The 12870-nt window shown below is 48.3% G+C and overlaps 1 protein-coding gene across 1 annotated transcript; it reads left to right on the forward strand.

Annotated features, from left to right (window-relative positions):
* The first annotated feature begins 177 nt into the window (after positions 1 to 177).
* Positions 178 to 12845, forward strand: LOC120238209 (TAP binding protein). Its single transcript, XM_039241843.1, has 8 exons — positions 178 to 399; positions 542 to 712; positions 941 to 1201; positions 9162 to 9560; positions 9920 to 10261; positions 10358 to 10447; positions 10580 to 10617; positions 11737 to 12845. The coding sequence occupies exons 1-8, from the start codon at positions 363 to 365 to the stop codon at positions 11746 to 11748; spliced, it is 1350 nt and encodes a 449-aa protein (XP_039097774.1). The 5' UTR covers positions 178 to 362; the 3' UTR covers positions 11749 to 12845.
* The last annotated feature ends 25 nt before the right edge of the window (positions 12846 to 12870 follow it).

The following is a 12870-nucleotide window of genomic DNA, read 5'->3' on the forward strand; positions in this document are numbered from 1 at the left end:
GCCAACAGCCCCTGTGTGTTTGCCGGGAACCCGCTCAGGTTGGGGAAAGCAGAGTAATGGTTCTCTAGGAAGTAGTTTCTGGCAGGAGGGCACGGAGGGGGAGCCTAGGGTTGGGGAGGGGCTCTGGAAGAGGGTGGTGCTGCGTGGTCCAAGAGGGAGGGGCGGGGTGGGGCTGAGATCCCCAGATCAGAGGTGCGGATAATGTTCCTGGATCAGTGCCTGGCTGGTGCGGAAAGCACCTGCCTCCCACGTGGCCTCACCCAACCAGAGGGGGTTTCCCGCGCCTCTCCAGCCGGCCTTTCAAGGAAAATGAAAGTGAAAGGGAGAAGTGGAGGTTTCAGAGCTGAGTAGATCGCTGCGCCATGAAGTCCCTGTCTCTGCTCCTCGCTGTGGCTTTGGGTGAGCGAACCCCGAGACCCTTTGCCCAAGAACAGGGAAGAAGTGGAGGGAGGTGACCCCACCACGCGCCGGACGCTGTGGATGCGGGACGAGGGTCGCCTGACCTCTGGACCGCCCTCTCACTCGCGCCCCTCTTCCCCAGACTTGGTGACCGCCGTCTCGGCGGGACCCGCGGTGATAGAATGCTGGATGGTGGAGGACGCGGGCGGCGGCCGCCTGAACAAGAAACCCGCCGCACTGCTGCTGCGCCAGGGCCCAGGGAGAGTACCTCCCCGGCCGGACCTCGAACCCGAGCTCTACCTCAGAGTGCGCGGTGAGTCATCCCGGACTCGCCCTCAACTCTCACTTCCACCGAAGCCCCCTTTTTTTTTAGGTCGCGCAGTGACCTCGGGCCTCGGTTTCCTCTTGTAAAATGAGCCTGGATTACCTGTAAATCTTTCCCTACTGGGTAGTTTGTGCACTTGGAATTTCCTGGACGCTGCCCTCCCCGCCGTGTCCCTGGCGGTGACTACAGCAGCAACTCCACTGTCCGCGCCCACAGACCCCGCGGGAGCCCTGCGGGCTGCCTTCAGGCGGTACCCCTCGGACGCCCCTGCGCCACGCTGCGAGATGAGCCGCTACCTCCCGCACCCTGCCTCGGCGAAGTGGGCCAGTGGCTTGACCCCGGAGCAGAGCTGCCCTCGGGCCCTGGATGGGACTTGGCTTATGGTTAGCGTGTCCAGCCCGATCTTCAGTCTGTCCAGCTTCCTGAGACCAGACTCCGAGCCTCAGCCGGAACCTGATCTCATCACCATGGTAACAGGTAGCTGGGAAGGGGAAGTGGAGATGAACGGGTAGATTCTAAAGGTCTAGATCTGCCTGTAAGTCGCTCTGTGAATTTATGCCCAATCGGGGATTAGTTTCCTTATTTGTAAAGAGAGGCAGTTCGGCTAGGATTAAATAATCTACCGGCAACAGCTGCTTCCAGCTCCTGACCATTTTAAAACAACCACCCACAACCTGCGGTTTTGGGGCGGGGCTTCGTGGAGTTCCCAGGGGCAGAGCTTTTGGAACGAGTGGCTGACTTTCCCTACATTGGATGTTGATTAGCTTGTAAGGGAGTGGGGTTTGGGAGGGGCTCAGAAGCAGGACATGTTTTTCTCCTCCCCTCCTGGATCTGTATCTTGCTAGGCACTGCCACCTTTGCGTTTTGCCCTGTTTCAAAAACCAGCCTTCAAGCCCCACCCATGCCCACATCCGGAACTTCGGCACTTAGCAAAACAAAGGTTCTTACCCTCTTGAGCGTTGACATCATCTTACTGTCCCTTCCCTATAGTTCCTGAGGATGCGTAGATTCTGTGGTCATCAAATGGTGGGCTTGACTGGGCGGAAGAGACAGGGCAGGAGACCTGATGGTTTCTCCTGCAAGGACCCACTTACGTGCATGATGTAACTGGTTTTGACCCCCAGGGGCTGGCACTTTGCTGAACCGAGGCATGAGGAGGTGCGGGCAGATAAAACAAGGGATATCTAGGAGCTCACCCTTCTCACAGCAGAGGGTGGGTAGGATGAGTAGTCACTGGCTTCCCTTAGTCTTGTGCGACTTTTTAAAAATTTTTAAATTTTATTTATTTATTTTTTAATAGTTTATTGTCAAGTTGGTTTACATATAACACCCAGTTGCTCATCCCAACAAGTGCCCTCCTCCATGCCCATCACCCCTGTTCCCCTCTCCTCCACCCCCCAGCCGTCAATTTGTTCTCAGCATTCAAGAGTCTCTCACGGTTGGCCTCCCTCCCCCTCCCCAGCTATTTTTCCCCTTCTTCTCCCGCTTCGTCCTCCGTTAACTTCCTCCTAATCCACCTATATGTGCAAACATATGGTATTTGTCCTTCTCTGCCTGACTTATCTCGCTCAGCATAACCCTCTAGTTCCATCCATGTTGCTACAAATGTGTGTGACTTTTTTTTTTTTAATGTTTAAAGTTTAATGGGGCGCCTGGGTGGCTTAGTCGGTTAAGCGTCCGACTTTCACTTAGGTCATGATCTCGCGGTTCGTGGGTTCAAGCCCCGCGTCGGGCTCTGTGCTGACTGCCAGCTCAGAGCCTGGAGCCTGTTTCAGAGTCTGTGACTCCCTCTCTCTCTCTGACCCTCCCCTGCTCACTCTGTCTCTCACTCTCTCTCCTAGAAATAAATAAAACATTTTAAAAAATTTAGAAAAAAATGAAGTTTATTTAAGGTTTATGTATGTATGTACATAAGTAATCTCTACACCCAGCCTAGGGTTCGAACTCAAGACCCCGAGATCAAAAGCCATACGCTCCTTGGACCGAGCCAGCCAGGCTCCCCTTGTGCTATTGTAAACAACACAGCCCAACCGGCAGGTCACCTCACCTGAGGGCTGTACCCTCCCTTCCCTTCCCCAGGACCGCCTTCCTGCTACCCCCCTCCCTGAGTGAATCAACCACAGGACCAGGGAAAGGGATTCAGCAACCGCTCATCACCTCCGCCTACACTTATGTTCTTAGTTCCCAGGACCCACCCTAAGCAAGGGGCAGAGACAAATTGCTTTTTGTGGGGATAGCAGCTCTCTCCAGTGGCGAGGAGTATTTCCCAGGGGTGCTGGCTTCACTGAGGTGAGGGCGACAATACGCTTTTTCTCTGGGTCTATTTTTCCAACTATAAAATGTGGATGCTATTTCCCATCTGCCTTTCCATTGTTGTGACTATCATATCACTTTGTTAATTTATTCACGGGTTCAATATTTACTAGCACCAAGGATAAATTAGGGCCCAGTGGTTCTCAGTCGAGGCTGCAAATGAGAGTCCTCTTGGAAGTTTCTAAAATATACTGAGTCTAGGGGCACCTAGGTGGCTTAGTCAGTTAAGCATCAGGCTCTTTCTTGATTTAGACTCAGGTCATGATCTCACAGCTGGTAAGTTCCAGCCCAGAGTAGGGGATCTCTCTCTCACTCTCAGTCTCTCTCTGCCCCTCCCTCACTCATGTGCCAGAGCTCGCTCGCTCTCTCTCTCTCTCTCTCAAAGTAAATAAACTTTAAAAAAAATAATAAAATACACTGAATTCTTCCACTCCAGAAGAATTCAATCAGAATCTCTGAAGAAGCCCTGGACATTTTAAGGGTCAAGAACGCGATTAGGGGACACCTGGGTGGCTCACTCGATTAGGCAGCTGACTCTTGATTTCCGCTCAGGTCACAGTCTCAGGGTTTGTGAGTTTGAGCCCTGTGTCAGGCTCCGCACTGAAAATGCAGAGCCTGCTTGGGATTCTTTCTGTCTCCCTCTCTCTGCCCCTCCCACATGTGTACTCTCTCTCCCTCTTTCTCTCTCTCAAAAAAAAAAAAAAAGGTGATCAGATGTAGATTCAGCTCTCTAGAAGGTTCTCAGCAGGTTTGTCGTGCGTAATTGTAATGTAGAGTAGAAAGCAATTTGGGCCATTAGAGTAGGACAGATAGGGAGCGATGGGAGTGCCCTGGTGGGACAATTTTCTGCTTCTCACAGACCCCTGAGGGTAAAAACTAGTTACTGTGCTCAATCTTCCTTTTCAAGCATTGCTGCTTGATTAGGGATTTAAGAAAATGTAAGTTGTTGTTTTAACATAAAATTTAAAATGAATCCTTCTGGGGCGCCTGAGTGGCTCAGTCGGTTAAGCGTAAGACTTCGGCTCGGGTCATGATCTCATGGTTCATGAGTTCGAGCCACACGTCAGGCTCTGTGCTGACAGCTTGGAGCCTGGAGCCTGCTTTGGATTCTGTGTCTCATTCTCTCTCTTCGCCTCCCCTACTTGTGCTCTGTCTTTCTCTGTCTCTCAAAAATAAATAAATGTAAAAAAGATTTTTTTAAATAAAAGAAATCTTTCTAGGGTCACGGAGCATTTTGCTAATACACACTTCTACAGTATTTCTTATCAAATACTTCAAAACGTTTGACAAATACACTGTCCTAACCTATTTTGTGTGTCTGGTATTTAATTTTCATCTTTTAAAAAACAATTGTTACGGAAAAAAAAAATTGTTATGGAAAATTTCAAAGACACATAGAAGTAGAAAGAATGGTATAATGAACCCCCATAGGCCCATCTTTGTAGATATTATTGTTCTGCCAATCCCCCCCACTTTCTTTTTTTGAAGTGTTTTAAAGTATATACCAGGCATCATATGATTTTACTCCTAAGTACTTCAGTAAGCATCTCTATCAAATAAGGACTTAAAAAAAAGAAGAAAAGAAAAGAAAAAAAAAAAAAAAAGAAAAGAAACCACTGGGACGCCCAGGTGGCTTAGTTGGCTAAGCTTCTGACTCTTGATCTCTGCTCAGATCATGATCTCACTGTTTGTAAGCTCAGAGCCTGGAGCCTCTTTCAGATTCTGTATCTCCCTTTCTCTCTGACCCTCCCTTGCTCATGCTGTGTGTGTGTGTGTGTGTGAAAAAAAAAGAAAAAAAGAAAAGAAAAAAAAAAAAAAAGAAAAGAAACCACTGGGACGCCCAGGTGGCTTAGTTGGCTAAGCTTCTGACTCTTGATCTCTGCTCAGATCATGATCTCACTGTTTGTAAGATCAAGCCCCATACAGGGCTCGGAGCCTGTTTGGGATTCTCTCTCTCTCCCTCTGTTTCTCCCCTGCTCTCAGTCTGTGTCTCAAAATAAATAAACTTAAAAAGAAAAACATTGTTATAACAAACCAAACAATAATTCCTTAATATCAGTTAATTCCTAGCCCACATTAAGATTTTCCCAGTTGTCTCAGTGATGTTATTTTCCAGCTGATTTGCTTGAATCAGGGTCAAAAACAGGTCTATATATTATATTTAGTTGTTACATCTACTTCGGTTGCTTTAACAAAATATCACAGACTAGATGTCTTAAAATTTATTTTCCCACAGTTCAGGAGGCTAGAAGTCCAAGATCAAGTCTAAGATTAAGGTGCTAGGGGAGAGAAAGTGAGCTCTGGTATTGCTTCCTTTTCTTTCGTTATTGTTTTTAAAAATTTTTTTAAATATTCATTTTTGAGAGAGAGAGAGAATGCAAGTGGGGGATGGACAGAGGGGGACCCAGAATCCAAAGCAAGCTCCAGGCTCTGAGCTGTAAGCACAGAGCCTGACACAGGGCTTAAACCCACCAGTGGTGAGATCATGACCTGAGCCGAAGTCAGACGCTTAACCAACTGAGCCACCCAGGTGCCCCTTGCTTCCTTTTCTTAAAAGAACACCAGCATATCAGGTTAGGGCCCTAAGTTAATGGTCTCATTTAACCATTATCACCTCTTCACAGCCCCTACTCCAAACACAGCTTACCCTTGAACAACTGTGTGTGTTGGGGGCCGGCTACAGGCTCTGATCCCACCCCCAGCAGTTGAAAATTTCTGTATCCTTGACTTTCCCAAAACTTAACCACTCAGCCTACTGTTGACTGGAAACATTACTGATAATGTAAACAGTGATTAACACACGTTTTATTTGTTATATGTATTGCATACTGTATTCTTACAATATAGTAAGGTAAGAAAAGAAAATGTTATTAAAATTAATCATAAAGAAAATACATTTAGAGAATTGTACTGTTAAAAAAAATACAAACCATGCACGTAAGTGGACCCTCACAGTTTAAACATTTCTTTTTTTTTTTTTAATGTCTTTTATTTTGAGAGACAGAGAGCAAGTGGGGGAGGGGCAGAGAGAGCGGGGAAACACAGAATCTGAAGCAGGCTCCCGGCTCTGAGCTGTCAGCACAGAGCCCCACATAGGGCTCAAACCCACGGATTGTGAGATCATGACCTGAGCCAAAGTCGGACGCTTAACCGGCTGAGCCACCCAGGTGCCCCGGACCCTCACAGTTTAAACCTCTGTTGTTCAAGGGTCAACAGTATAGTCACGCTGGGAAGTAAGGCTTCAACAATGAACTTGGGGGGAGTGTATCACAGACATTCAGTCCACAAGTTTGGTCTTGTCTCTTTTATTCTATCATTGCTCCTTCCCACCTTGCCCCCAAATGGTACTGGGTTGTTACTTGTTCTGTAGAATTTCCCACATTCTGTATTTGGCTAAGTGTTTCCTCATTGTGTCACTTGATCAGGTTTGGGTTTTAAATTTTTTCAGTAATACTTTTTAATAGTTGTTGCCATTCACTTTATCAACAGCAAAGCAAAAACCTATGTAATGCAAGCTGTAAAAACAGGTGCAAATTTCCATTTGTATTTTTCAGAGTCTAGTTTGTAGGATGCAGGTCTAAAATTGCTCCAACAACCCATTTTAAAGTTTATTTATTTAGAAAGAGAGAGTGGGGGAGGGGCAGAGAGGGAATCCCAAGCAGGCTTCACACTGCCAGCGGAGAGCCCAACATGGGGCTTGAACCCACGAACCGCGAGATCATGACTTGAGCCGAAACCAAGAGTCGGACGCTCACCTGACCGAGCCACTCAGGCACCTCTCCATCAACCCATATTAAATTTTAGCATATGTGCTGCTGAAGCGAACACCATCAACCCATGTTAAAAAGTACTGTTAGCTTCATCGTTAAACTGTAAAACCTTCAGATTTTGTTTATTAATCCTATAGATTTTTGACAATTCAAGAGTCTTTCTGGATTTTGATAAACTAAATGAATTGCCTTTTTTTTTTTTTTAGTTTATTCAACAAAAACTGTCCCATGAGGTTGAGAGTTTAACCTTGTAGTGCTCAGAAACTAGGATTAAAAATTGTGTAATCACAAGAGAAGAAAAAGGACTTTTATGGGAAGGACCCAGACATCCTGGGAGGAAGTGGACCTGACCTTGTAGGACATTAAGTATGTAGATGTTTGGGAGAAAATGGGGAGGGACATAAACTGAAGGAACTTATGACCACAGCAAAGAATGGCCCAATGATTAGAGTTTCTTTTTTTTTTTTAATTTTTAAAAAATGATTATTCATTTTTGAGGGAGGGAGGGGCAGAGAGAAAGGGAGACACAGAATCCAAAACAGGCTCCAGGCTCTGAGCTGTCAGCACAAAGCCCAACGCAGGGCTTGAACTCACAGGCTGTGAGATCATGACCTGAGCCCATGTCAGACGCTTAATTGACTGAGCTACCCAGACAGCCTGATTAGCGTTTCTATTAGAAGAAAGGGATTCTTTGGAGTCGGTCCTTAGGGTGCAAGAGAAGTTTGGACAGGTCGGTTGGCAGGTGGATTATCAAGTACCCTGAGATCTGGGCTTTATAAGTGATAGTGAACCATCAGAAGTTGTGTGCATGCACCATTGTCCCAAAAGCCTGGCTTTTTTTTTTACTTCTTACAAAAGTAGGCAAGGATCAGATCATTGGACTAAGGAGAAAAATTAGGTACTGATATCATCTCCGTGTCACAGATGAAGAAATCTGAGACAGAGCACTTTGGGAACTTGTCCAAGAACAAGCAGCTTGTAAGAAGCTAGGCTGGGAATTGAGCCTGGGCCATTTAGCTCCAGCCTGTGCCCTTAGTTGCTGGCTTCCTGGGTAGCTGGGTTTTTTAAACAGACAAGTGCCCAGATCAGAATTGTAGCAACACTGTGTGGCTCCGGTGTGGATGATAAATCAAAGAAGAGAGAGACCAAGGATAGGAAGACCTGAGAGAAGTTTATAATTGTCCAAATGTATGTTGGTGAGAACTCGAGTGAGAATTAGGGCGTGCTTTGGATAGTACATAGTACGTTATATTTGGCAATTTGCTCATCTATCTCCCTTACTAGACTATAAGAAATTTGAAGGCAGGGACTGTCTGTCTCATTCACCACTCTATCCTCTACCTTGAACAACACAGGTATTCAATAAATATTAGTTGAGTGAAAGAGTTAGAGAGGAATAAGTCTTAGTGACTCCAAGTGTTTGCCTTTAGCATGGTGGGGGGGGAAGGGCTGGTGGTGATTATTCATCGCGGCAGAGAGAATGGGCATTGGGGAATGTTGGCAGGGATGGGTGCTGCTGAGTTGGGGCATGTTCAGTTGGTCTGGCAGATGGTTAGGTGTAACCACAGCAAGCACTTTGGTAGACTTACTGTATTCTGGGTACCATTTTAAGTGCCTTTCATATATAGGTGCCTTTGTTATCCGAAACCAGGAACTGAATAAATCTGGGTAGCAAGAGGCATTATATGATTTAACTCTCACTACAATCCCATGAGATAGGCACTATGATAATCATTGTTCCTATTTAGGAGATTCAGCTGAGCCACGGAAAAGTGAAACAACTGGCCAACAGGGCCATATAAATAGCTACGGAGTTGGGATTAACCAGGGCAGCCAGGCTCCAGGCACTTAACTAGTATATACTGCCTCGGAGCATAGAGATCTGTGTTCAGGTCTAGGCTAGAGCCAGAACCTTCCAGAGTCAAAAAGTACTCTGTACAGCACCAAAGGATTGACAGCCCTGAGTCTTCAGAGTCTTCACCAGTGACAAGAAAGGCCTGGCTCTTTAAGGGTGGTGCATGGGAACTAGACTGGTTCAGGCTGTGTCAGAAGTGCACTCAGAGCCCACTGTCCCCAGAACTGGAGTGGGCTGTGTGCTCAGAATCAGCCTTCAAAGGCTATCCCCGCTCCCTGCCCCTATTCATCTTTAGACATATGTGCTCACTCTCAGCTACTGTGGGTCCCACCCAGTCCCAGAACAAAGGGAATTTGCAGGGAGGACTAGAAGGTGGTATCAGAAAAGGAGGTGTCCTCTGAGGGCTGGGTGAATTCTAGTTGTGTCCTCCCTTTAACTCTATTTTTCTCTTTCTCTCCCTCATGCCCTTTCCACTCCCTCCTCTCCCTGTCTTCCCCAGTTGTGCTGACTGTCCTTACCCACACCCCCACCGCTCGGATCCAACTGGGAAAAGATGCTCTGCTGGACTTGAAGTTTGCCTACATGCCCCCCACCTCTGAGGCCACTACATCTCTGGCCCCAGGTCCCCCTCCATTTGGGCTGGAGTGGCGACGCCAGCACCTGGGCAAGGGTCACCTAGTCCTGGCTGCAACTCCTGGGCTGAGTGAGCAAATGCCACCTGCCCAAGACGGGGCAGTGGCATTTGCTGCTTGGGATGATGATGAGCCATGGGGCCCGTGGACTGGAAATGGGACCCTCTGGCTGCCTGCAGTGCAGCCCTTCCAGGAGGGCACCTATCTGGCCACTGTGCACCTGCCATACCTGCAAGGGCAGGTCGCCCTGGAGCTGGCTGTACTGAGTGAGTTGGGGCCCAAGGGTCCCCATGGGTAAAGGGTGGGCACTGGCATTAAGGGGCCATCAGGATGGATGAGGAATAGAGGAGGAGAAGAGGGTGCTGGGCGAGTAGACTGGGGCCCCTGGGCTTCAGAGGGCAATGGCAGAAGTCCCTGGGAATCTGAGTGACTGGGATGAAGGTTCCCAAATCTGAGGAATAGGGGTCCCTGGGAATGAGAGTTTTAGCATGGGGATTCCTCTGAAGCAGGAGAGAAAACCCAAACCCACCTCAGTTTGAGGGAAGCCATGGGGCAAACTGAGGGTCTCCGAGGGAGGACAATGTGGATTGACTCCCCCCATGCTCCTTTCCTGTTTTCTCCCCAGAGCCACCCAAAGTATCCCTGACACCGGCACCTCTTGTATGGGCTACGCGGGGGGAGGCACCCCCCCAGCTGCACTGCCTCGTGTCCCACTTCTATCCCTCCGAGGGCCTGGAGGTGGAGTGGGAGGTCCGGGGTGGCCCGGAGGGCAGCTTTCAGAAGGCCGAGGGGCAGAGGTGGCTCTCTGCCCTGCACCACCACTCCGACGGCACTGTCAGCCTCTCCGCGTACCTGCAGCCGGTCCCTGTAACCGCCGAGCACCACGGGGCGCGCTACGCCTGTCGCGTCCACCACCCCACCCTACCGGCCTTGGGGCGCAGTGCAGAGGTCACCCTGGAGGTGGCAGGTAAGAGGATGCAGTGGTCAGGGGTGGGGCAGGGGTGGGGGCGGGAGCCCAGGGGAAGACACTAAGGAGTTCACCTTCCCCCCTTCCACCTGCCAGGTCTGTCTGGGCCCACCCTGGAGGACGGCGTAGGCCTCTTCCTGTCTGCCTTTCTCCTCCTCGGGCTCATCAAAGCGCTGGGCTGGGCTGGTGAGTGTGAGCCCCACCTAGACCTGACCCCCGCTGTGACAGTGACAGTCCCTGCCTCCTCCCAGAAGCCTGACACCTATCCCTCTGCCATATCATTCCCCCATCCCATCGCTTCTCAATCTCTCTCCACAGCTGCCTACATGTCCACTTCGAAGGATTCAAAGGAGAAGGTAATAGCCTCCTCTTCTTTGCTCTCCCTTTTCATTTGAGCCCCTCCCTGCAACTCTCACCAGGAGAGGAAGGTGGCTGGCATGGTGGGCAGAACCTGAACTTGAAACTCACACAGACCTAGGTTAACTCCTGCCACTTTGAATATTCCACTTAACCAACACCTGTTTCCTTGGGTGAGAGGATTAAAAAAAAAAAAAAATTACTTAGGCAGCACTGCCCAACAGAAATATGATAGAAGCCACATATGTAAATTTAAATAATCTAGTAGCCACATCAAAAAGGTAAAAAGAGATGCACCTAGATGGCTTGGTCAGTTAAGCGGCTGACTCTTGATCTCAGTTCAGGTCTTGCTCTCAGGGTTTTGAGTTCAAGCCCTGCATTGGGCCATACACTGGGCATGAAGCCTACTTAAAAAAAAAAAAAAAAAAAAGGTAAAATTTATTTTCTTTTCTTTTTTTTAAATGATCATTTATCTTGGGGCGCCTGGGTGGCTTAGTTGGTTAAGCGTCCAACTTTCGCTTAGGTCACGATCTCGCGGTTCGTGGGTTCGAGCCCCACGTCGGGCTCTGTGCTGACTGCCAGCTCAGAGCCTGGAGCCTATTTCAGAGTCTGTGACTCCCTCTCTCTCTGACCCTCCCCTGCTCACGCTGTCTCTCTCTCTCTCTCTGTCTCCTAGAAATAAATAAAACATTAAAAAAAATGTTTTTTAAATGATCATTTATTTTTGAGAGAGAGAGAGAGACCGACATGGGGCTTGAACTCACGAACCATGAGATCATAACCTGAGCCGAAGTCGGACATTAAGTGTCTGCCACCCCAGGTGCCCCTAAAATTTATTTTAATAATACTCTTTCAGACTAGCCACATTTCAAATGTTCAAGAGACACATGTCGATGGTGGCTACCGTACAGACAGCAGAGCCTCTGAAGGCTGTTGGGAGGATTAAGCAAAAGCACTTGGCAGTATCTGCCAGGCAGAAAACTCCCTGAAACTGTGAACCCATTCTTCTGCCACCCTCTGTGCCCATAGATGGTTCATTTATCTCTGGACTGATCATGAGCCTTTCACTTCACTTCCTAAACCTGGCATTCCTCACCTCCTTTTTAATTCTCTTCCAGAAAGCCCAGTGAGAACACTCACCACCATCCTGGGAAAGCCACCATCATCTCTGGTTTGAGCTACTATACCAGCTCCACCAATAGTCCACCATCATCTGCTCATGCTCCCTCCAACCTCTCTCTCTCTCCAAGGAGCGGCAGGAATGCTTTCTTAAAGGATACAAATCTATAGCATTTCCCTTCTTAGAGTTCTAAGGCAGTGGTTCTCGATTTTTTTTTTTTTTAAATCTCAGGACTGCTTAAAAATGGTCAGGAACTCTAAAGAGCTTTTACTTACGTGGGTTATAAAACTAGATATTTATGATACAAGAACTTAAAACTGAGAAAAATTTAACACAAGAATACACCTTCCATTAGCTGTGAGGACGATGATGTCAATACTCAGCTTCTGGAAAACTCCACGGTACATTTTTTTTTTTTTAAGAATGAGAATGAAAAGGGCAAGTTAGTATTGTTATGAATAGCCTTAATTTCATGTACCCCCTGAAACAGTCTCCAGGACCAGTGGGACAGGGTCACACTTGGAGAACCAGTGCTCTAGAAGCTAAATCCGTTCTTGTCCTGGCCTGTGCATCTCCCGCGTTTGAGCCACTGCTTGTCTCTTCAACCCCACCTGGTGCCCTCCAGCCCTCCCCTCAATGTTCACCACACTGATGGCTATTCCTTATCTCCAGCGGCTCCCAACTTCCCTGGTCTGTTCCCTTTGTCTGTTCCGCCCTCGCCATCTCTAGACTTCAGACCAGGACAACCTCGTTATTCCCTCAGACCGCCGCGTGTCCCTCTTGTGCGGTTCACCGCAGTTGTATTTAAGTGATTGTGCGAGTCGTTGTTAAATGCCTGTCTCCCCTTCGACTCCTCAAAGGCAAGGACGTGCCTGTCTGTCCACTGCTGTGTCCCCGCTGCGGCACAGGGCCGGGCGCCCACTGGAGGGCGCTCAACAGAAGAAATTAGTCTTTTTCACATCGTAAGTAATTGAAAAGCAATTGTTGGATCAAGTTAACTGTTGGCGAAGTATTGGACGAAGGAAGCGGCGGCTTGGCCTAGGGACCTCCGAGGGGCAGGACGGTCGGCCAGGCCGACGGAATAAAGTTATGTTCTGGTGCTCCCGACACGGTGTCTCATTCTACCCCAAGG

The sequence above is a fragment of the Hyaena hyaena genome, unplaced genomic scaffold (genome assembly GCF_003009895.1).
Source record: "Hyaena hyaena isolate Hyena2069 unplaced genomic scaffold, ASM300989v1 scaffold_202, whole genome shotgun sequence".
Classification (NCBI taxonomy): domain Eukaryota; kingdom Metazoa; phylum Chordata; class Mammalia; order Carnivora; family Hyaenidae; genus Hyaena; species Hyaena hyaena.

Coding starts and splice junctions, on each gene's coding strand:
- LOC120238209 (XM_039241843.1), top strand. CDS start 363: ATGAAGTCCCTGTCTCTGCTCCTCGCTGTGGCTTTGG. Junction 1,202..9,161: donor TCTCATCACCATGGTAACAG/GTAGCTGGGAAG, acceptor TGTCTTCCCCAG/TTGTGCTGACTGTCCTTACC. Junction 10,262..10,357: donor GGTCACCCTGGAGGTGGCAG/GTAAGAGGATGC, acceptor TCCACCTGCCAG/GTCTGTCTGGGCCCACCCTG.